Genomic DNA, 23,307 nt, shown 5'->3' on the forward strand with positions numbered 1-23,307 from the left:
CTTGTTTACAGCCATCTACTATATGAACACACTAGTGTCCAATGATTATGTCAGAGGAAATGCAATTCAAACCAGGGAAGTAGCTTTCATGTGTAGGAGAACTTATTATTAAACAATCACTGGTCTTGGGTGTAGAATAAATCAAATGCTTTGTGTTTTTCCAATTAATTTTCTGTTGGATGAAATAACGGTATTCTGGTGTTGTGTGTATATACAAAGGTGTGAAACCTGTGACATAAAACACAGCCTGGGGGCACGTAGCCTAGTGTACACCGTTACACTTCATTGCATTAACTGTGTTTTTAACATTACAACTTCTCTGCATAACGGCAAGTCACTATTTAATTAATTAATGGAAAGAACACAAAAATAAATATTTTATGTTTGGTATTTCGTTTTCTCATTCATAGCGATTACGGGGGATAACTCTATTTGAATATGAAACCACGTGTTCAGCTAATGGATGCCATACCCCATATTTACAAGTGGCTTTCAAAGTATAACTTGATTAAATGAGATTTAGCAATAAGGTATTAATAAAATATAAAAGGTTTGGTAAAATATTATACCTATTAGTCCTACCAGACAGAACCACGGAGGTTGGTGTTGCAATTAAATTTACACTATGTAAAATTACGATACATACACCGACGAATACGGAAGAGACCAAACAGCCACAAAACACAGATTAATTTTTAAAAATTGCTTAAAATATATATGTTAAGCAAATTTAATAACTTTAATTACTCTTTTAACTTTCTACATCAATATTCTGAAAGTATATACTTAATATGATGACTTCCTTAATCAGCGGTCATACTTTCACTACATAGTAATCATCGATTGAAAATCGGCTTATCCCCCAATTCGGCTAGTCTAAGGATTTTTCTTGAATTTTGTCTAAAAATTAGCAATTCGGCCTATGCCCCACATCGACATATGCCCCGAAAAATACGGTATATGGTATACTCTCTCTCTCTCTCTCTCTCTCTGTTATGAAAGGAACTTAAAGGTTTTTTAGACCTTACCCAATTGCACTAGAATTGAAATTTATTTTTCTTGTTATGTGACCTGTATGTGTTCTAGGCCCTGGGCTTTGATTTGGTGACAAGGATAAACCTCTGTGACCTCTCCTATCTTCTGGAACAAGAAATGATGGCAGCAGATGAGGAGAATGCCATATTTCAAGCTGCATTTGCCTCTTATCAACAGGAAATCATACATTTGAAGTAATTCAATTTAAAATTGTTGGTACATGTATAATAAAGTAATTTATACGTTTGTTAAGAAATATACTCTGGTTTCATAAATATTTGTCGGCATCATTTTTCCGGGATTTAGTCATATCGCTTTGTTTAGGACACTAAAATTTTTGACATTAGTTCAATCTATAAGGTTTATTGTCACTTTTCCGACACTTTGACGTACATTAAAGTGTAAAGATTAACACAACAATGAAATCCAAAATGGGTTGTCAACAAATACAGATTAAACCATAGTAATTGATGGCAGGAAGAGAGATAACTCCTTTGGTGTTTCAGATCTTCTCTAGAGCAGCAAGTCTGGGCTACAGAAAAACTCAAGCAAGATTTGACAGAAGCTAATGCTCGGAATGCACTTTTGGCCAAAGAAGTGGATGAGAGACACCTGCAAATTGAGCAGTCCACAGAGAAGAAACTGAGGTAGGACACACATCTGAACATTTATAATGTTTATACATGTGTTTGTTAGAGCACTGATTTCACATCTTTATTCAAGTATCGTACCTTATCATATCACCTGAGTCACTCGGTAGACCTATTGCTATCAGTTTTTGTCCATTGTTGTGCATTGTGCGTCAATTATGTATACCTTTAAGTTATACTGTTGGCTTATTTTCAAGTACCGTGCTTGAACAGAAATTGTGAAATTTTAGATCCACATCTCCCAGGGGCCATAATATTTCAGTAAAAAATGTTTTAAAAAAACCATGCAATTTTAAACAAATTACATTCTCTACTCATGGGTATCTAGCAGGCACAGTGAGTGCATGTTACAGATGGGCAGGGAGGCTTCTACCAAAGTTGTGAAATTCAAGATGTCTGGGTTAGTGTTTTAGGACTGGTGTTATGCAGGAATCTTTTCATCATATAGTGAAAATAAGGGATGGGAGGATCCACCGATGCATCGGTGCATCACTGTATTTATTTTGATGATATTTGGATCGATACATTTACCATTAATACAACAATACCCAAGTGAACTTTTTTTTATTTTCCAAAAATATCTGAGCTTCATATATCGGCTATTTTTAGTTTGCGCGCCTAATATGAAAGTACAAAGATGGCGGAAACCTTGTAAAGTTGTCAAAACTGTTAGGAAGATAAATCTGGAGTGTGGAAAACTTTTGGATTACTCTTTCATTAAAAAGTAATGTATACGAGACTAAAGTAATTTATAAATTGTGCAACGCTCATTTTAAATATAATGAAATAACTTTGGATATGCGGTAATACATCGACAGATTGAATAAATTTTAAACCCTTATTCATGTTTTCATTAAGTTGCAATGTATCGTGATATGTATCATATCGCATCTTTTGTATCGTGATATGTACCGAATCGGTTAAGTACAGTATCGTCCCAGCCCTAGTGAAAATGCATTTCTAAATAAAATTGTATTAGCTAGCAGTCTAATTTTGTAAAACTGGCGCCCCCTGGTTGTTGGGTTCTGACATTAGTAATAAAATGAAATGTGCATAAGTGCATTGGTATTTCTAAAATACTTCCCTTCTCTAAATTCTTTGTGAAGGGAATTTAACAGAAATAGAGAACAGCTTTATACAAGTTTGACATATGCCATCTTCCAAGTTATAACACCTCTTCCCCAAGTCCCTCCTATCTTGAAAACTATTGAGATATGACACTCTAACTCATATATTCATGTATTTATAAATTGTAACCAATTAAATAAAGTATGAGACATTTTATGATTCAAATGCTGTTCTATCATGAATTTTTCACTGGGTAGTATGATACTCAGGTGACTGTTGCGGCCCATTGGCCTCTTGTTTTCTTGTACACATTCTCTAACACATATGTTTAGGAGAATTCTGATTCAGATCACAGAAACTTACTAGTAAGTACAGAGGGATTCAGAATGACTTCATTAGATCCCCCAAACCATCGTCCTGTAATAGATATTTACCTTTTAGTTGTAATGAATGCTCTGCGAATGATAAACCATTTTCATTTGGGATTAAGGTTATTAGTTTTTAATTTGATTTCAGTTTCTTTTTGTTTTGTTTTCAGATTGAATAGATTGGGTGTTAGTAGTATTTTGCTTTGATCATTCTGTAGTTATGATAAACTACAGAACTTACAGAACTGGCATATCTGGTTTACCGTAAACTAGCCTTTTGTTTGCATGCATGAAAGATGCTGTTGCAAATAGTTCTTGTTCAAAACCTAATTTTATTTGTTTAAATCAATCAATATATGATTAGGGGCAGTCATAAATTTAGTCACTTTGCAGTTTTCACAGGCTACTGCAATTGCAAAATAACGTCGCAGGAATTAAACACAGGTTTACTGTTTATAATTGTTATGATAAAGTGGTGGGTTGATGTAGAAGTAGTTGGAGTTTTATGATTAATACTGTATAAAGGAAAATATTCACCACCTTTTTATTTTCGGCCCTTTTGCTCTTGTTGTCAGCAGGCAATTTATAATTTAAGACTAGGTTAATTCCTATGTCTTAAATTATCTTTCTGTAAACACAACTTTGTCTGGGCTAAACTGTTTACAAGAGAAAAAGGGTGAAAATAACACAGGGAAAAATTGACCTTGTGTACAGCATACAATTATTATGGTATGATACCCAGAAATTTGGTTCCCACCCCATGTCCCCCCCCCCCCCCCCCCCCCCCCCCCACAACCAAACAATATGATTTGATGAGAGCAGACTACTGATACATAATGTCAAAAAACTTATAAAACATATCGATAGCAAAGCTACTCAAATCTAATTTGTCTGTCAAATTAATCTTGTTATTTTTCAGAATTGAAAATCTAATGCCATTTGCATTTAATTTACCTTTAAATTCCCCAAACTCTTTGTACATATAAATTCATGAAACTCAGATTTACACCAAGTCAATGGAGTTTAAAGCCCAACATCTTTACTTCCAATCTTTATGATGGGAAGTTGTAATTATTCTATAAACATACTTGATAAATCCATTGCCAAAGGTAAACAAGTCAGAGTATGCATGCCCTCTGTCTTATAGCTGTGACCAGGTATAGATAAGTCTACTCTGTGCTCAGATCAGCAGGTAATTGGACTGTCAATATTTGCATTTTTCTGCAAAAGGGAATAAGCTCGTTTCTTTTGTACTTGTCTTCAAAAAGGTGTAATTTAATGCTGAGTTATCTGGGATTTGCAATGAGATTTAAGAAAATTGACACTAATAATTTGTATAAATGCAGCATTAGATGTATCATTAGTTTGTGATTTCTGGTATAAGTCTTGCTATCAGATGACAATTCAAGGTAAGCAGTTTTCTGTCCTAACTCCTGTTTTATATTCTGTAGATTAAGTAAGTAATAATATTGCAGTAAGGGTGGGGCTGCTGTGGAAGAGGGGGTAGGGTTACCAAATGTATCGAAAGTTATTACCAAATGTATCGAAAGTTATTACATTGGTCAGATTCCTTATTAAAGTTTCATCCAGTTGATTTCATCAACATTTCATGAAATACTCCAAGTGTTATCAATATACATTTATTATAATGATAAATGAGCAAAACAAAACAAAAAAGGAGAAAATTTTTCAACCCCATTGAATTGAAGCTGTTTACATTATAAACAGAAAACAATATCATTGTACTTAAATGTGATCCTAAAGATCATTATTGATTTTTATTGATATCTAATCAGTTCCATAGAGAAGAAATACCAAGAGCAGTTAAAGGTCCTCCAGTCTGAGCTGGAACAGGAAAGGGGACAGAACAGCACCCTGAGGAACAGACTGGACTCAGAGAAAGAGAAGATTGAGGAGGAGGAGAAATCTCTGAGGCTCAGGCTGATGGCCAGTCAAAAGGTGAGGACAGGGCTTCTGTTGTATCATAAATTTCTGAGACTGCTGCTAATTGCTAGTCTAAGGTGAGGACCGAGCTTCTATTGAGTAATAAATCCCTGAGGCTTAGGCCGACGGTGGGTCAAAATATGAGGACCAGGTTTAAAAGAATTATAAAACTCTAAGATTCTGGCTGATGGTTAAAAGGTGAGGACTATGCTTCTAGTGCATCATTAATCCAGTAGATATAAGGACTTTATTTTGATAGTTTTGCTTTTTAAGTAATTACTTTCGATTGTATTGTTTTCAGGATATGGAAAAAATGGAGAGAGAGATGATTGAGACTAGTGAGAAGCTGGCAGAGAGCGAGAAGTTAAACTCAAAGTTACAGAAAGACTTGGGAAGGGTCGTAGAACTACAACAAAAGGTCAGCACAAACACCAGTCACATCAAGGTCATCATAGTCTATGAGGAGTTGTAATGGCACTGACTTGTAGAAAGTAGCATTGCCCATCATACATGTATAATTGAATGTTTTCAACAGAAGTTTATCTAATTTAAGAAACTCATTCTGAAAATATACACTCAAATAAATATGGATATAGCAAAATACCAGGGACAAGCAATGAAGGTTGATTTGTAAATTCATAGCTTTTGGGATTCTGTAACATTATTATGATTGTCTTTATTTGTTCCTCCACAGTGGGAGGAGTATGAAGCCTCAGACCTGATGACGCCTGACCAACAAAGGGCTCACTTGGACAAACTCACAAAAACTACCTCAGAAAACCAGGTATGTTGGTCAATTCATTTACTACACCTAATGCTAAAAATGTCTATGATATTGGAAGAAATGTCTGGAGAACTGTTAGATAAAAACTTGTAGATGTTAATCAATGGTGACTGCAGTTTATCATTTTGCAAAACCTTTTTCATTTTGACCTTTCAGAAACTCAAAGACATGAATGACGAGCTGACAGCCCAGGTTCTCGAGCTTCAACAGCAGGTCCACAGCCGCAATAAAAGTGAGCACTCGGGCAGCCAGACCCCCCACTTTGGGTCACGTATCCCCATCAGGGAGGGGTCCTTCTTGTCAGACTATGTTAAGACCAAGCGAGGAGTTCGCTCCTCAGTGTCCTCAGGTAAAATGTCTCAACTTGTCACCATCCACCTGTAGATGTGGACTAACAGATATACCTGGGATGTTGTGACTTTTCTCTCGCTTGTATGTATATATATATACAGTATACACCCCTCTCTCTATCCTCACTGGTCATTCTTTGATTAATCGATGTATAAACGGTTGTTTACAGATTTCAGCAAATGTAATGTATATGAACAGTTGTATTCCTTTAGACTTCTCTGTTTCTGCATTTCAGATACATACATATATGTATTCTGAAGCATTCTTTATTATTTTCTTTAATATTTGATAAGATGTACTCTTAACGCAGCACCCAGTATATAGGATCTGCCTATCATGATTACTAGTTTTTTCTATAAGTCAATGATCTGCTTTTACCATTGGTAACTTCCAAAATTCTTCATTTATGAATACTCTGTATTTTTGCAAGCATTTGTAAATACACTTTGCAAAGCATTTTTACTGCAAATATGCATTTGATATAAAGAATTTGTTTTTGCTTAATATGATAATTACTTCCAGCTAAATATTATTTATTGCAATTATATAAACATGAAATTTTTTTTTGTTAAATTTGACATTCTTCAATGAATAACTTAAAAATGGTCCAATATACATGACCTTGATATCTGATTAACAGAGAACTCGGAGGACGAGGGCCTTCACATTCCTAATCACCCAGGGCGGGTACGTCGACGCCTCCCTCCAGCCCCTGCTGATGACGACGACACTTGCAGTAAGTGCAAAATTATACTCTGTGTCTGAATCATTTTTTGCATGCTGCTTTTTTTTTCTTTCCTAAAACCAGCTTAAATAATTATACTCCAAGGATTAAGTTTAGGAAGTTTTATGATCCTTCTTTGGTCTGTATCCTGAATGTTTGTAGGTGTGAGCAGCATTCAGAGTGACAGAGACTATATCGAGATCTTGAAGAAGGAAATCACTGACCTGAAGATCCACCAGGAGCGGGAGAAGAAGGACCTGGAGCTCAGTCACAGAAGCGAGATCCTCCTGCTGGAGGAGAAGTTCCAGGCCGAAAAAGACCAGCTACAACAGAAGTTTAAGGAGGAACAGGTTAGTCATACAGTCTGAGTAATTATTTAGTTCAGCTACTGACTGATGGCAGTGGTCACTCATAGACCCTTTCTTAGTATCTGGGGTACTGCTATTTGCAAATCGAACAATTTTAACAAATTTTAAGTTGGTAGGTAATTAAATGACGAAGAATAAGCAATTGTTGTTTTATCATTATTCCCCAAACTATGTCAGTGTGCCCTGCAAAAGAGCAGTAACGTAAGTCTATAGACTGAAGGAGTCTATAGATGTTATAGGTAAGTTGAATGAAACATTTTTCACCTCAAGTTGATGTATTTGGTATTAACTAGTGGATTCCACTTTTCTTAGTAGGATTAGTTTTAGTGACAATCTGTATATCTTAGTCTAGATTTCAAGTAAAGATTAATTCTTGTGATACCAATAAGGTGAAAATGTAACTTATCTCATCTGGAGTTGCCTCTCTTTGTTCATCATTCCTTATAATTCAGTTTGATGTAAAGATTTTATTTTTTGTTTGACTTCCTTTGTATAGGATATGTACTGTTAAATCTTTCATAATTATAGGACAAACTTCTGAAGGAAAATGAAAAGAATCTGCAGATGGACTTCCAAGCGAAATTGGAGGAGACTGAAAGGAAATATACTGCTGCACAGAAAGAGATGGAGGAAGAATTTCAGCAGGAAAAACAAAAAATTATAGACCGGTAAACTAAAAAGATGCATTAAAAAATGAACAAATGGATTCCCAAATTTATTTTAATGTATGCTGTGGCTTAATTCTAATGACAATTGATGCATGTAATTCAATTGTTTTTAGGTTACAAGAGGAATATAAAACCGAACTACAATCCCAGATCTCACAAATAGAGAGTGAGCATCAGAGGGACAAAGACTTGGAAATGAAACTGGCCTGTTCTATGGAGGAAATTCAGAAGTTGGTGCAGGAAAAAAATGACTTGCAAGATCAACTTGCTTTCCAGAAGGAAGAGATCCTAGCCGAGTATGAGCAAGAACAGTGCGAGCTAAAGAATGAACTCGAGTCCACTCTAGTGGGAACTGAAAGTGCAATAAAACAATTAGAGAAGGAGAAAGTGCAATTGTCCACGAAAATAAGTGATATGTCAAAACAATTTGAATTGGAAAAGTTAAAAATTCAGGAGGATTTTGAAAGGGAACTTCAAAAACAAGAAAATGAGTACCAACGAGACTTACAGGATTTTGAAAATATTTTTGCTCAGGTAAAATATTGTTGTTATATTAATATACATGATAACTTAACTGATTTTTCAAATTATGATCCCAATTTGTTTGAACAACAAAAACTCCATCTTAAATGGTAAACATTTTTTTTTTTTTACCAATTTAAGGATTTTTAAAAAATAAAAGTAACAATTGTCTTGTTGGGTAATTATTAAGGGATGCATGTTTGTGCTATTTCAAAATGACAGGGAGAAATTGGCCTGAAAGGGAAGTTAAGGGAGGACTTTTATGAGCTTCTGGAAAAACACAAGGCAGACATAATGAAAACTCAGAAGGAGGCCATGATGAAAGATCTGCAGAAGGAGAGACTGTCCATGGAGAAAGCCTTTGCACAACAGAAAACTCAAATGGGTAAAACTCTTTTGATTGATATTCAATGAAAACAAAGGAGGAATGTTCTTGCATGTTGATAACAAGCAAGGGTAATGTATGAAAGCTGTGAAAATAGAAATTCCTGACCTTTGAGTTAGAAGTAGTAGCTCTAAAGAGAAGGATCTACTGACCATATTTGCAGTACGTTGCTTAAAAATAAATACTGGTTTTCTACTTTTTGACACGAAGCAAATATTAAGCCAAAGGTGTAAACTGATTTTCAATTAATAGAATACAAGTAGATTATCCATGATATATTTGTACTTAATGAACCGTTTACTACCGGGTACTTGTACAGATTTACATTAGCACATGAAATTTTGATTATTTTTTGATTAAATAAAATTTCTGTTGTTAGAAATTTTAACAGGTTGCAACATAATGTTCTCCTAAATGCATATAATTTCACCACAGATAAGAGTTATGAGAGAGAGAAAGAAGAACTTGTGAAGAAGTATGAGGAACAGGTGCAGTTTCTACGGCAACAACTACACAACCTGGAGGACAAAATGGTGTCTGAAAGAGAGGCTCTGACCAAGAAGTTCCAGGATGACAGGGCGGGGCTGGAGGAGGAGCTAGCGTGTGCCATTAGGGAGGAGTTAAAGGTAAGGTCAAAAGATCAAAGGTCATGACAAAAAGATTGGAGTTGTCTGCCCTTGAAGTTCCTATTTTGATTTTTCACATTTACTATAGAGACACAAAGAAAGGCAGAGAAGGATGGCAAAGCAGGTGATTTATAAGTTTGTAGTGCATTGTTTTTACAAGCTTAGTTTCATCCATCAATCATAGAGAATCCATTTACATTCCTAAGTATGCATTTAGAAATTGGATAACTAAATACTGATGTGTTTGTGTATTGAAGATGAAATCGTGGAATGATATTTTAATTCATTATTTTGAAGGTGCATTTTTAGTCTAACTTTCATCTTTTATTTGATTTTGAAATTCATCATTCATATTGTGTTGATACAGTGTGTTTATATTTTTTTTATTTAACACATCTTTATCTATGTAGGTTTATAGGTTTATGATCTTCCAAAAATTACAGCAAACTTTACTATTTGATTTTATTTTCAGTACTTTGTTGAATTGATTGTGTAGCATTTTGTGTTATGTTGTACAAGTCATATTACAATTACTTTGGTTTTGAATAGAAAAATTTCATTTATAAATAAATTTAATCAAGCAGGTAGAACATGCATGTAAAATGTATCTCAATTCTTGACTGATTATAACTCGTTTTGTACACAGGACGAGTATGTGAGTCAAATGGAGAAGCTACAAGAAACCTATAATCTGGAGAGGAAACAGCTGATGCAGCAGAGTAACCTCTTACAACAGGAGCTGGACGCCATGTTTAACGAATTCAACAAAGAAGCCAAAACCACCAAAAAAGTGGATGAACTCAACAGAACCATCACAGCTCTACAAAAGGACAAAATATTGGTAGGCAGAATCAAGCAGAACAGGTTTTATGCATAATTCAAAATCTAAAAAAATATTAGTATTATTGCTTATTCTGTAACGTTCACTCATGATTGGAAAATCAAAGACATTTTCACTTGTCTGTTTTCCTAGCTTTCTTTGTCAAAATTGTTGACCATATCTCAAGTTGTTTTGCTGTATTAACCTTTACAGTCAAGGTCAAAAGTAAATGATAAAGTTAAGATTATTAACCTATTTTCAAAGTCTATTTAAACAATACTTTTCATGATGACCATTACTCAATTGTTTTAGGTAATATGTGAACAAAAATGCAATAAAAAAAGGTACTGTGGAATCGTTAGATTTCATGGTGGCTCAATTTTTTTGGAATTTGTGGGTACCTCTCATCCACGAATTAATTAACATCTCCCACGAGTTAATAAATTAGGGCTATAAAGTCATATTCCTCTTGCATGTATATGAAAATACACTAATTACGTCCCCACGAACCTGTAAAATTTAAGCAATCCAGGAAAATTGGCCCCCACAAATTTAAATGATTCCATATTAATTGTAGCAGCCCATCACTTTGTATCAACTAAAAAAAATGATAGGCAAATGAAAAAAATAAATTTTTTGTGTTTAAGAAGTGCATGAAAAGAAAAAAAAACAATTAAGATAAGAATTGTAAATATGCTTTAATTTGAAAATCATTTGTATGATAAGGCTGAGAAAGCCCAGGCAGAGCTTCAGAAAGCTCTTCAGATGACAAAAACTGCTATGGAAAGTCGCATTGCTGAGATTGATGAAGAGAAAGCAAGTGCAGTTAATGCAGTGAAGAAGGAAATGGTGCATGCATCGATGGAAGCAGGAAAACAGAAGGTATGGGCCGGGTGTGATGAAAAGTGTGAAAATCAAACTGTTAAACCTGTAATACTGTCTTCAAGTTTTAAGATGTAACTTTAAATTGCTAAATGTTGTGTTGTTGATTGGTGTGCTATAAGTTGTGTGCTTCTTAATGTGTTTGACATTTTGCTAATAATGGGTTGTTTTTTTTATTGACGTGTTTATCTTAAGTGAAAATAAGCTTGACCCAAAACATTACCATCAACCTCCAAATCTTGAAAGTCAATTTTTAATATGTTGCCGTACTTCTCATAATGGATGTATGATGTATTTGCTAAATATGTTAATGTTTCAATTAATATATCTTAATTGTGTTGGATAAAAGGCTACATTAGATGCAGTGAATAGGGAAAAGAAAATCTTAGAGAAATCAGTCGAAAAATTACAAAAGGAAAATTCTGAACTACAAAAAGAAGCTGACAAAAACTCTGAATTACAGGTAACAATCTTATGATAGGACAAAGAAAAATAAATTATGATAAAACTGTCTCAATCATGCACCAAATCAATACTTAATGATTAAATATTTGTTCCTCCAAAAAGGAGAAGATAGCTAAATTAGAAGAAGAAAACAGGTCTCTTCTTGATGAAACTCGTAAACTGAAGTTCCAGTTGGAACAGTTCCAGAACACAGTTATACCAGCGCATGCCCAGGTATACACAAAGTTATACAGCAAATAGAGCATGTTAGTCGGGTATAAGGGTTAGCAATAACTCGCAACTGATAATTAATACAAGCAGTTGATTACTGTACAAGTATTTAGAATGAAATAAAACACTATATCTCCTCTATGAAATGTTTTAATTATCCTAGATGTTACAGTTCCATTTTAATCCTCACTTTTTCTCACTTCTCTGCACCTAAAGCATGTGATTGACAAATTACAAGAACGGAATACGTTCCTTGAGGAAAAACTGTCGACAATACAACACAAACTGCTGCGGGTGGATGATACGGTCGATAAGCTGGCCCATCCCAAGGTACCCGCAAATCACCATCAGAAGTCATTGATCGGGTCATATAGCTCACTCAGGATAATCTGGGTCATAAACATATAGCTCACTCAGAATAAGCTTCGACATCCAAGCAAGCTGACCATCAATTAGCTACTTATAGACCTCCTGTCTTTGTGAATCAAAACCTGTACACATCTATACCTATACTCCTAACCAACAAATCATTGCTTTGATCCATGCATACATAACCGAAGTTATTGCTCATCTTAAGATATTTATGTTGAACCATACATATTATAATGGTTATTTATTGACAGTAATTTCTATCTCCATATTGCCTGCTTTTGTATATTCAACCTGCTTTATGTCATACTTTTCAAATTCATCTGTCATATATTTTTTTATTGTCCTGCTAGGCTTAAACAACCATATCACATGGTATTTTAATAGGAATTTAAGTTGTTTCCCCAGCCTGAACACTGAATAAATTTTCTATATATATGTTACCTTGGTAATTTAATTAAGTTCTACAAAAGTATAGTAAATGGTACCAAATCCTGCAACTTTTTCCCACTGTATTGTTCTGATTTGTTTGTGCTGTACGTGTTGCATTAGCCGGATGACTCATTCTGTGATAGTTTGCTCACTAAAGATTTCACTGGTTTGTTTGTGGATCAAGTTCACACCTTCAAAAAACAAATTATGAATTACATATATATCAACTGGACCTTTTTTCGTGTATTGTACACTGGCACTTTAAGATGAAAAAAATCTCGTCTGTAGATTCCTAATCAAATGCGAGGAATTAATATCTTTGTAAAATTGCGAGAAGCACCCTTCGTGGATTTTAAAATCTTGCCATTATTTTTCTTTAGAGTTGAGAACTATAAGAAATAAGGATAAAAGTTCCACGTTCGTGATTTTATATTCTTGCGATTTAATTAAACAGCAGGATCGGGGAATTAAGTACTCGCGAAATATAAGGAATTTACAGTATGCAGTATCAAGGAGTACAAATATGTGTGGAAATTGCATCGGCATAATGGAATGTTTCTGTTACTGCAACATTACTTGTATGGGCATTTCTTTAATAAGCAAGCATTAGTATTATACATGTACGTAGTTTATTCAAAATGTATGCATGCTTTATATTTTATATTTACATCAATATCATTAATCCTTTATGCATTTACCTCTATTATTAACAGCTGTTTAGCCCCTGTGCATGTTTTATTTATTTTCAGTGATGTGAAAGATTTTAGATCATATTATTAGCACAAAACATAATTATAGAATAAATATTATATAAAGTGGAATATAAATTTAGCCACAACATTTCTGACCAAGAAAAATTTGAAAAATTTATATTCAATATGCAGATCATAACCCCTAAAACCTCAGTACCTTTACAAAAGATAAATGTATTAAATATGTTTTTGAATTATCTATTTGTTTGTGTCTATATACAATAAACCAATTTTTATTAGCGTGCGAGAAATTTTCACGATGTTAGCGAGAGCCTCGCCGTCGCGAATATTTCTCGCCGCAGACCAGTCCTTATCGTATGGTTGTAATAACAGCACGGGTCTGGTAAGGCTTGGTCACGAACATAAGTCGTCGTGAACCAGTTCCTCCATAGTTAATCACGAAATAAAGTCACTGCTAATAAAAGTTGGTTTACAGTATTTTTGCTATCATCAAAAAATTAATATGATTAAAACAGAGTTTACAATCTTCTGTCTCAACAGAACAAGGAAAATGTCTATCTAGATCGTTATGTATTATTTTATTGCATGTAGAATGCTAACCAAGTAGTCACCTTAGCTAAATTTTAATTTCATTTTCCATATATTTAACAAAGGTATGGTAGCTGATACATTATGCTCAAATGTTCATATTAACAATTATACGAACAACATCTGACTTTAAAGCTTTAAGAAGATACATGGAAACTTGACAACTTGAAAAATAATATATAAGTCGTAGCCATACAACAATAAAAAAATGAAGTCGAAATTTAGTCTTTTCCATTTTATTTGATTTTTATCATATCATTTCTGTATAACCGTGACCAATAGCTAATCAGGTAGCATCTATGCTAAGTGTCTAGTACTCTCCTTTTCTAGAATGGAGCTAACCTTAATGGCCATGATGAATCCAGCAAGATACTGGCGGAGAAGATGGACAGTCTGACAGCTCACGAAACGAACGAGTCCGCCAATCACCTGTACAAAGAAAAGGTCGGCCAATTAGACATCTGTTTGGGCATCTCCAACTTCTGTCTCGATGTTTAGACTCGTATCAAGCTTCTTTATTTTGGACGAATTATAAAACTGATGAGACTGGCATTAATCTAACTTGTACATGTATATGATTTAGTGCTTGTTTTGATAAGTACATCCTAAGGATTTCTTAAGCCATTATTATAACAAGAATTGTGATTTTACTTAACAGGACTTTTGATTGTAAGTAGTTTTGTAGCAATTTCTGTGACACTTGCGCCTAAATTGCTGGACAGTTTGGTTAAAGAAACCAATTCCATCACCATAAATAAATTTAAAAATCCGTTTACATTGTCCTTGTGATCCAATTCTTTCCTCATAAAATTAAACCTTCAGACTAAGACTCCCAAATATAAAATTGAAAAAAACCCACCCCAAAGAAAGACCCACTCCTCTGCAATCAAAGAACAAATACTGTTAAAAAAGATAACCTTTTGTGCACCACCGATTTCTGGATTGTGAGACATTAATTATGAAATCACAAAATGTTATATATTCACTGATGTACAATTTAAATACTTGTAACATCTGACATTCAATACAATTATCATCATGTGGAAAATGTATAGTATATGACAATTCAGTTTACACTTCAATCATATACAGGAGAAGATGCAGGCCCTTCAGTTGGAGAAAGAAAGACTTGAAGATGAGCTTAGGAAAGTCACTCACATGGTAAGTGGCATGTTATTCTGAAATAATTTTTGATTGTATTAAAGTCAATTCATTTCAGATTATTCTTACATTATTCTAGGAACTCGGATGTAAATTACATGTATTATCAATATTCTTTATATCCACATCAGAAAGTGTTGTATTCAAGATATAAAGGATCAATAAAAGTTACTGTAAAAATATGATATTTGAAAGAAATTAATTTTCAACAACATTTAATTAGCATGTTTCTGAATATATATGTCAGGTACATTTTTCAAATTCATAACATTAAGCAAAGTATTTAATTTATAATTCAGAAGCTGCTTTCCATGCTCAATCACAGTCAAATATAATACATTTAATTATAAAGTTTTCAATAAGTAAGTTTGCCTGTAATGCTGACTGTGGTGTGTCTGTTAACAGTTGGAGGATGCCACCAGTGATCTTGCCAGGTTCCGCTCCCAGAATTCCCATCACCTCGGGACTCGTTCAGGAAGTCCCGTTGACATCGAGAACTTCACCAAGTTACAGATTGACCTGGTGGATCAGCAGAGACAGCTCCGGGAACTGCAGGAGTTCATGGACAACAAGGAGAACGAGAAAAGTCGAAATATCAGAGGTCTGTACAACACAAACCAAAATCAGTATGCTTTGTTGTTTGTGTGGAATTGTAAAATATGTAGATAATTTGGTCCTCCTAAAACTCATGTTATCTTTTCATATGAATGATCAACCAAAATGTGATTCAAAGACTTTAATGGTGTGGAAATGGGGGTAAAAATAAAAATATGATATTTATTGTTCTTTATTTTTTTTCATAGTGAAAGAAAATGAACATAAAAAATTGATTAAGCATCTAGAGGAAGAAAAGACCAACTTGACAAGAAAACTCAAACTGACTCAAAAGATGCTGGATGAACAGCTAGAGAAAATCAATGCTCATGTAAGTCATTTGGCCCAATTTATGAGGGAAGGAATCAGGTGATAAAAAATTTTGTTTTAAAATTTTTTTTTCAGATTTAAATCTTATATTTACATTTTTCTGAATCCTGAAATGTGTTATGATCTACGTGAACTGGTTTTTGCCTTGTCCTTGTTTATTTTTTTTTCATTGAATTGTTGCAGTATGCCTACATGAACTGGTTATTGCCTTGTTGATATGTTTTTGTTGAATGGTTGCAGTATGCGGATTGTGAAAAGAGGAACATCTTGGTGGTGGACCTATACAAGGAGAACTCAGACCTAATGGAGGCGCTGTACCTGATGGAGGAGAGAAAGAAGGATGCGGTCTCCCGCTGCTACAAGCTGGAGGACCAGTGCAAGGTGCTCAGGGTCATGCTCAAGAAGGTCTGTCATGTGGCCATCACATGACCCGGTCACATGACTCGTTAAACAGAGGCCACATGATCCGTTAAACAGATGACACATGCAAACTATGTCTGATATGCAAAAGGAATGAACAAAGATGGTGCTAATTTAAGGCACACTGAATGTGGAGTGTATGGCCCTTGTGGCTGTAAGTTTGAACCTTTTCCTTACAAATGCAGCTGTGTTTTAGAATACAAGACATGTTTCTACTGCATCAATCATTCAAGGTGCTCTAACACTGAGACAAGAAGTGATTAGAATATAAACTCCTCACGACACCAGCTTTTGTCAGTGACCTGTGCTGATGGCCCCACTTCTCCTCCCAGGGAGAGTGCTGGAGGGAATTCACCCTGTGGTTTTGTGATGATGAGGAAGATGATGATGATGATGATGATGATGATGATGATGATGATGTGGATGATGTGGATGATGTTGATGATGATATCCGATGGTACAGAAATCCATTAGATCTTTAAAAGAATACTTGTGCTAAAATGAATTTTTATTTTATGTTCTACATTTATTTAATGTATGAATGGTGTGGTTTTGTTTGTGTATGAAATGTGCGAATTTGGAATTGCACAAAAATATTAAGAATAGTTTATGGTTATGCAACATATTTGAAATGTTGTGGGGTTTTAAATGAAAGAGCAAATGTGGTGATGGATTTTTTTTATTGTTAAAAATGTTCTTTAGTGACTTAAAATGTTTACAAATGTTATTAGGGATTCCCTGATACAGCCTGTAACCTATTCATGTTGGTGCAGATTTTTTAATTAAAGTCATATATAAATAGAACTTCATTTAGTTCAAAGTGCAAGCATACAAGTAATCTTTTCTTTCATCTATTTTTAAATTTGTTTGAAGTTCGAAAATATAAATGAAAACTAATTACAAAGAGAGGGAAAAATTAGGGCAGTATTTATTTGTCAGCAGATACAGGGTATAAGTGTATTGAGTTGTCAGCTATACATGTATATGTGCTATATATATTTATTAAGTGCCAAAACATTGTCATTTATTTTTAGGAGTTCAATTCTTGAAACATATTCATTACAATGTCTAGACCTATTTCAATCAATAATTAAATTACTTAAAGCAATTAATCGCTGCAAGATTAAAATGTTTTGAAGCTGATATTTTTTATCATTTGAAGTAAATTTTCCACCAGTTATTACAAAAATCAAACATCTTGTCTTCCAACTTTTTGGGGAAGAGTTTTACACCACCCCACACATATTAGTCCTATGACAACTTTATCTGCTATTCCATATACAGTATCTAAAAAAGGTCACATGATATGACATGTTATAGTATTGAATAATATTCTAATATATAGGTTTATTTTAGAAATTCTTATTTTTAATGACTTGTTCTCATATTGTCCATCCAAAAAAAGTCATACTTAAGTGCCTTACCTCCTGTCTGTGATATTGTGGATGCTGAGGGGAATGGGGAACTCTGCAATCATTCCTGACCAATGTCTCCATTGACTGTGATACAATATAGAACTACATGTACTGATTAAATCATGTTATCTTGAAATAGTACTACTGTACATCAATACTCTGAGAAAGGGACGTGTAGCATTCACACAAATCAAGTGAATTACCATATGTGATGAATTTTATAAACTTTTGATTACAAATGCAAGTAGCAATAAAACACGAGAAAAATCTTAGTTTTTATCCTGTTGTGTTGAACTGTAAATATCATTGATGCAACTTTCGAAATCTATGTTTATTCAAATCTGCAAAATAGTTTAGCAGCGAGCGGGGGTGTCATCACTTTCTGCACTACTCGGCTGATGGTGTCGCCATATATATGTCGCGAGGAACACGGGCTTGTCCCACGCCAATTCAGCCATGTTTGACCCTGCCTCAGCGGTACGTTTTATATGGCTTTGGCCCTGGCCTGTCGCTGATATTGATGGATGGGGAGGCAGGTGTGCAGACATACATTTATTTAGAACTATATTTAGTAGTCCTTCTACTTCGAATTCCTTACATCATTACCGCAAATTTGTCGCTGTTTCTGTTTTAATAACATTAATAAATTCCGATGGAGTAAGAATTTTGTACTCTTCCTTTCAATTATATTGATTTTTATTAATTTGTAATTAACAGATGGCCTTTTGCGTATTATTATTAACCAAATATAAAAAATAACTAATTAATATAGGAGAAAAATTAATCTGAAAATTATGAAAATACTGCAGGAAGTTTTTTTTTACTTGGCGACTTAACATTTGATTTTGAATGGGTTCTGTGCCATTAGTTCAAGGTTTCAGCCACTCGAAATTTGACAACCCCTACGGCCTATTTTACCTTTATTGATGTTATTATATTTACAGGCACTAATTAGTTCTTCTACTTGTATGATATTTTCTTGCAGAATCGTTGATCACTCGAATGAGTATAGTTATATAATAATGTTGTGTTTAGCATGTACTATGCCTAAATAGTAGTCAGGGTTTGATACATAGTGCACAAGCCGGAGGTTCGGCATAGTATGCTTACGCTATACATGTACATGTATAAACCCTTTGAATACTATGCGAAAATAGATAACTTGAATATATAGAGACAAACTGACAGGAGGCATAATGATATATGTTAGCATAATCGGTGCAAAATAGTAACCTAGCAAAACTAATGTAACATAGTAATCATTATTAAGATGAAACGAAATGTCACGTGACATAGGATAACAAATAGTAACGACAATTGTTAGATGGCATAGCTTGTGCCTTTACTACTAATATTTCAGATAAAAAGAAATACAATGTGAACAAGTTATAAATTGTAACATGCAATCTTTAATGAATTTGCACATAAAAAATAAGAATTTCCTTATCTTTATAGTATATTAATTGATATTGCATGCAGACGTAATTAAACAAATTTAATTTTAGTTGATTATTATATAATCTATGAATATACAAGTTCTGCAATTTAGAAATTAATGGTGCTTATCCCACAACTTTATAATTTTCTTCATTATTAATCAGAACAAACAAAAATGCACATTTAAGTTAAAAGTTCTAAAAGAAAAAAAAATTCTATGACATTTGCAGGAAGCCACGAATAAGTATTCCTCTCACACGTTTGATGATGATGATGTATTAACCCGTGGTTTACCTCGTAAATGCATGAGCTTCTAATTTTAGGTTTTCGTGGTTAAAACAACTGGTAGCCCACTTGTTGTAGCTGATTCAATGATGACAAAAAATCGAGACAGAAGTGACGTGAAATTAACCACACATTTGTTACCTTTAAAAAAAAAATACATTAGCCTGACTAAATACAGTGTATTTTTGTATAATGCGTGTACATGTGTCCTCGTTCCTAGGTTTATACTCAGATTGCAGATATAAATATACAAAGTTGAATGTTGATAACGTCACAGTTTTGCTTTTGTTCTGTACACTGAATCAGGGGCAACTGACGTTAGTAAGATTTATTCTATAATAAAATAATTCCTTTTCGAGGAGTAGTTGTACTATAAATTGTTTATAGTGCAAGACTTTATCTTACTATAAGAATACTGCATACAGGGTTATTTTCGCCCTGTGACATTTTCGTCCTTCTACCTTTGTAAACGGTTTTCGCCCAGTCTTGAATTTGCAGTTAGACATACATACTCTTTTTAATTTACACAGTTATTCAAAAATTGTTTTTAACTTAAATTTGCCCTCTTGCAACGATGGCGAAAGAAACTAAAATAAATATTTAACGAGGGCGATAATTATCCGGTATAAACTAATCATTCCAGAGTGAGAGAGAGAGAGAGAGAGTGATATGAAAACAATCAAACCTCCACATAAGTGAAATATAAATTTATTTTAAAACAGCAAAACCTATATATTGATTTGTTTTTAATGAAAATCAAAATTCTGTGTCATTCATATCATATCCATCATTGGAAATAAGTCATTCCAAGGGGGCGTAACAAAGGTCACGTGAACAGTAAAATCTATTTAAAAAAAAATTAAATATGGAATTATTATGTATTGTGCGGCAATTTAGTTCTACCTTTGTATTTCCTTTTTAACTTTGAAGAGTCAATGACTTGTTTCAAAATGTCCCTCCCATGACTCCACTTGCATAGATTAGGTCACAATGTTAACCTATATTTTATTATTTTTTTCGGTGGAACACTCATTGCGGTTGTAAATTAAACTACTTGATTGAATACAAATATTTCTTATATAAGCATTTGTCAGCATTTTTTTTTTATTTTCATGAAAATTTGTTGGTTGTTATATATGGTTTGAAGGTTTGTCATGAATAATAAAGTTTTGACGGATTTATGAGTTAGAATATCAGCAAACAATTACATGCACTGCTGAGCCATGAGGCAGACAATTTGATAGAAGTACGTATTTTTAAAACCTCCTCAAAACGATGCGAAAGCTTGAACTTTTTACACCACTTAAAAAACAGGAGCTAAAAAACATCCCTCGTGTTGATATGAATAACACAAATCATCCTTAAATCGAAGACTTAATAAGCAAAAAGGAAAAATAACCACTTTGTTAAACCCCCACCCCCACACCACAAAAACAAACTACTGACAAGACAGCCATGTTACAGAATTGTCTCGCTTTCTTTAATCAGACACATGTGGTAATGTAAAAATATCTTAAGGTTCATTGAACCTCAACCAAAACAGACAACTCTTGATGAGATTCATGACAATGCATGTATTCCTTTACGTAGAAGAGGGAAACGATGTCACATTATCCCCTTCACGCCAGGTATGCGAATATTTGAAATTATTTCGGCGAAAGCATTATTCTATAGGATAGAACCCCGTCTCATCATTAACTAATCGAACGCCATGGCACACTTTCACCGACTTTGCTGTACTTTAAGGGTATACCATGGCACCAATTTGACCCAACCAAACCCCACATCAGAGGAATCAATCTTCACGAATCTTGAAAGTTCCAACTGGATCAATTTATGCGTTTTAAATGTTAATGTCCCTATTTTCTGTTGCATCAATTACTGTTTATGGTAATTTTTCTTTTACACATTGGATACAATTTGCCATAAAATTTAATTTATCGTCTTTGTTAATCACTTTCTTCGTCATTTCTTGTTTTTAATATTAAATCTCTGTATCGTGTAATTATGCATGCACCCTAGCCAAGGATGATCGCATAAGCGATTTTAGCTCACCTGAGCAGAAGGTTAAATGAGCTTTTCTAATTAAAATTTGTCCGTTGTCTGTCTGTCGTTGTTTTCGTCGTCGTCGTTGTCATAACCTTTTTACGTTTTCATCTTTTTCTCCAAAATCATTATGTCACTTATAACCAAACTTGGCATAAGGCATCACTGGTTAAGGGGATTTAAATTTGCATGTTCAAATGAAGGGTCAGGCCCTCAATAACGGGTAGATAATTTAGAATTCTTGAAAATTTGTTGTTATTGTTCAAAAATCTTCTCTTCTAAAACTTTGTGTGAAAGCATCCTCAGATAGTGTAGATTCAAGTTTGTTAAAATCATGGTCCCTGGGGATAAGGTGGGGCCACGATGGGGGTCAAATCTTTACATAGGAAGATATTCAAAAAATCATCTCGACAAACTAACATGCCAGAAAAGCTGAATTGTGTGGAAGCATCCTCAGGTAGATTCAAGTTTGTTAAAATCATGATTCCATGGATGCAGGGTTGAGCCACAATGGGGTGGGGTCGAATTTTAATATAAAAATATATAAAAAAAAAATCTTCTGGAAAAGCATTCAGCCAAAAAATAATAATAATAAAACTTGTGTGGAAGCACTGGTTGTGCAGATTTGAGTTTGATCAAATCATGATTCCCTGGAGAAAAGTGACACCACAGAGGGTAGGAGGGGGGGGGGGGTTAATAGGAATATAGAAAAATCTTATCACAAATACTGAAACAACAAAAGGGGCTTGATATCTAATTAAAAAAATATTGATAAAAAATAGATTTTTTAACATTTTGTGCAAGATCTTCTTTACTAAATTGTCAAGATATTTTGAGTTTGATTCTGATTTAGTTATGGTTGCTCTGACTTGCTCAGGTGAGCGATGTGGTCCTCGGGCCTCTTGTTTTTTGAAATTGCTTATCAGTTGATTATCATTTTATTTATTAGAAATATCTAAGATCGATTTCATCTATATATACTATATTAATTGTTTATGTCATAATAGTGTTAAATGCAACGCGTTTGTCAAGAGAAGGCAATAAAACTTGTTTACTAACAAAACCACAACATTTTGCGGTCATTAGTGGTATGATTGAATTATCTTCAAAGAAATCATCGCAAACACACGCCACAGCCTATCAGTAAGTGCCATTGTACTAGTACTTTTTTAATGAAGAATTCATTGGGTTTGAACACAGTTAAATGTAAAAAAAAAATCATACAAATACTTCGAACAATAAACAAGAGATCTTTCAACAGACAATGCATAGATTAAATGTAGATAAACTCATACGAAGTACATGCATATATAGATATTTTGATTGTGAAATTAAGTATTGATATTTAGAATATTTGAAGGGAATTTTACATATTTTAAACCACCCCTTTACAGCTTACACATCGTTCAAAGATCATCCGGATTTCATTTTTGCAAACCTGGTTGTGTTTCATATTAATTGTGCATCATGCAACTGCAGTTGCTGTTTAAAAATAGTAACGTTAATGGGATTGACACACGAAGAGAAGAAATGCAAGTTGTGGCAAGAGTGATCAGGTGATACGGATGCAATTAGCAAGATTGCATCTTTAAGAACGTGCATGCAATATTGATTCAGAAAGATTTCGGATCTTCGACAAGGCGTTTA

The 23,307-nt window shown here is 33.9% G+C and overlaps 1 protein-coding gene across 13 annotated transcripts in view; it reads left to right on the plus strand.

Moving 5' to 3' along the window:
• LOC105341336 (ninein-like protein) overlaps positions 1-18,164 on the plus strand; it is a 44,263-nt gene extending 26,099 nt beyond the window's left edge. For 8 of the 13 annotated variants that reach the window (XM_066088654.1, XM_034467697.2, XM_066088653.1 and 5 more), the window contains 24 exons: positions 1,087-1,229; positions 1,542-1,682; positions 3,086-3,118; positions 4,918-5,080; positions 5,367-5,483; positions 5,760-5,849; positions 6,006-6,198; positions 6,841-6,936; positions 7,087-7,274; positions 7,821-7,960; positions 8,074-8,494; positions 8,705-8,867; positions 9,303-9,493; positions 9,582-9,617; positions 10,140-10,334; positions 11,040-11,195; positions 11,545-11,658; positions 11,763-11,873; positions 12,087-12,200; positions 14,303-14,416; positions 15,065-15,133; positions 15,539-15,734; positions 15,937-16,058; positions 16,298-18,164. In XM_066088654.1, coding sequence (XP_065944726.1) covers positions 1,087-1,229; positions 1,542-1,682; positions 3,086-3,118; positions 4,918-5,080; positions 5,367-5,483; positions 5,760-5,849; positions 6,006-6,198; positions 6,841-6,936; positions 7,087-7,274; positions 7,821-7,960; positions 8,074-8,494; positions 8,705-8,867; positions 9,303-9,493; positions 9,582-9,617; positions 10,140-10,334; positions 11,040-11,195; positions 11,545-11,658; positions 11,763-11,873; positions 12,087-12,200; positions 14,303-14,416; positions 15,065-15,133; positions 15,539-15,734; positions 15,937-16,058; positions 16,298-16,486 — 3,495 coding nt within the window. In that variant the 3' untranslated portion in view covers positions 16,487-18,164. The remainder of the gene's footprint in view (positions 1-1,086; positions 1,230-1,541; positions 1,683-3,085; positions 3,119-4,917; positions 5,081-5,366; positions 5,484-5,759; positions 5,850-6,005; positions 6,199-6,840; positions 6,937-7,086; positions 7,275-7,820; positions 7,961-8,073; positions 8,495-8,704; positions 8,868-9,302; positions 9,494-9,581; positions 9,618-10,139; positions 10,335-11,039; positions 11,196-11,544; positions 11,659-11,762; positions 11,874-12,086; positions 12,201-14,302; positions 14,417-15,064; positions 15,134-15,538; positions 15,735-15,936; positions 16,059-16,297) is intronic. The other 5 variants (XM_034467704.2, XM_066088659.1, XM_066088656.1 and 2 more) reach the window with 5 other exon arrangements.
• Positions 18,165-23,307: the final 5,143 nt, after the last annotated feature.

Source organism: Magallana gigas, chromosome 6 (genome assembly GCF_963853765.1).
Source record: "Magallana gigas chromosome 6, xbMagGiga1.1, whole genome shotgun sequence".
NCBI classification, from domain to species: Eukaryota; Metazoa; Mollusca; class Bivalvia; order Ostreida; family Ostreidae; genus Magallana; species Magallana gigas.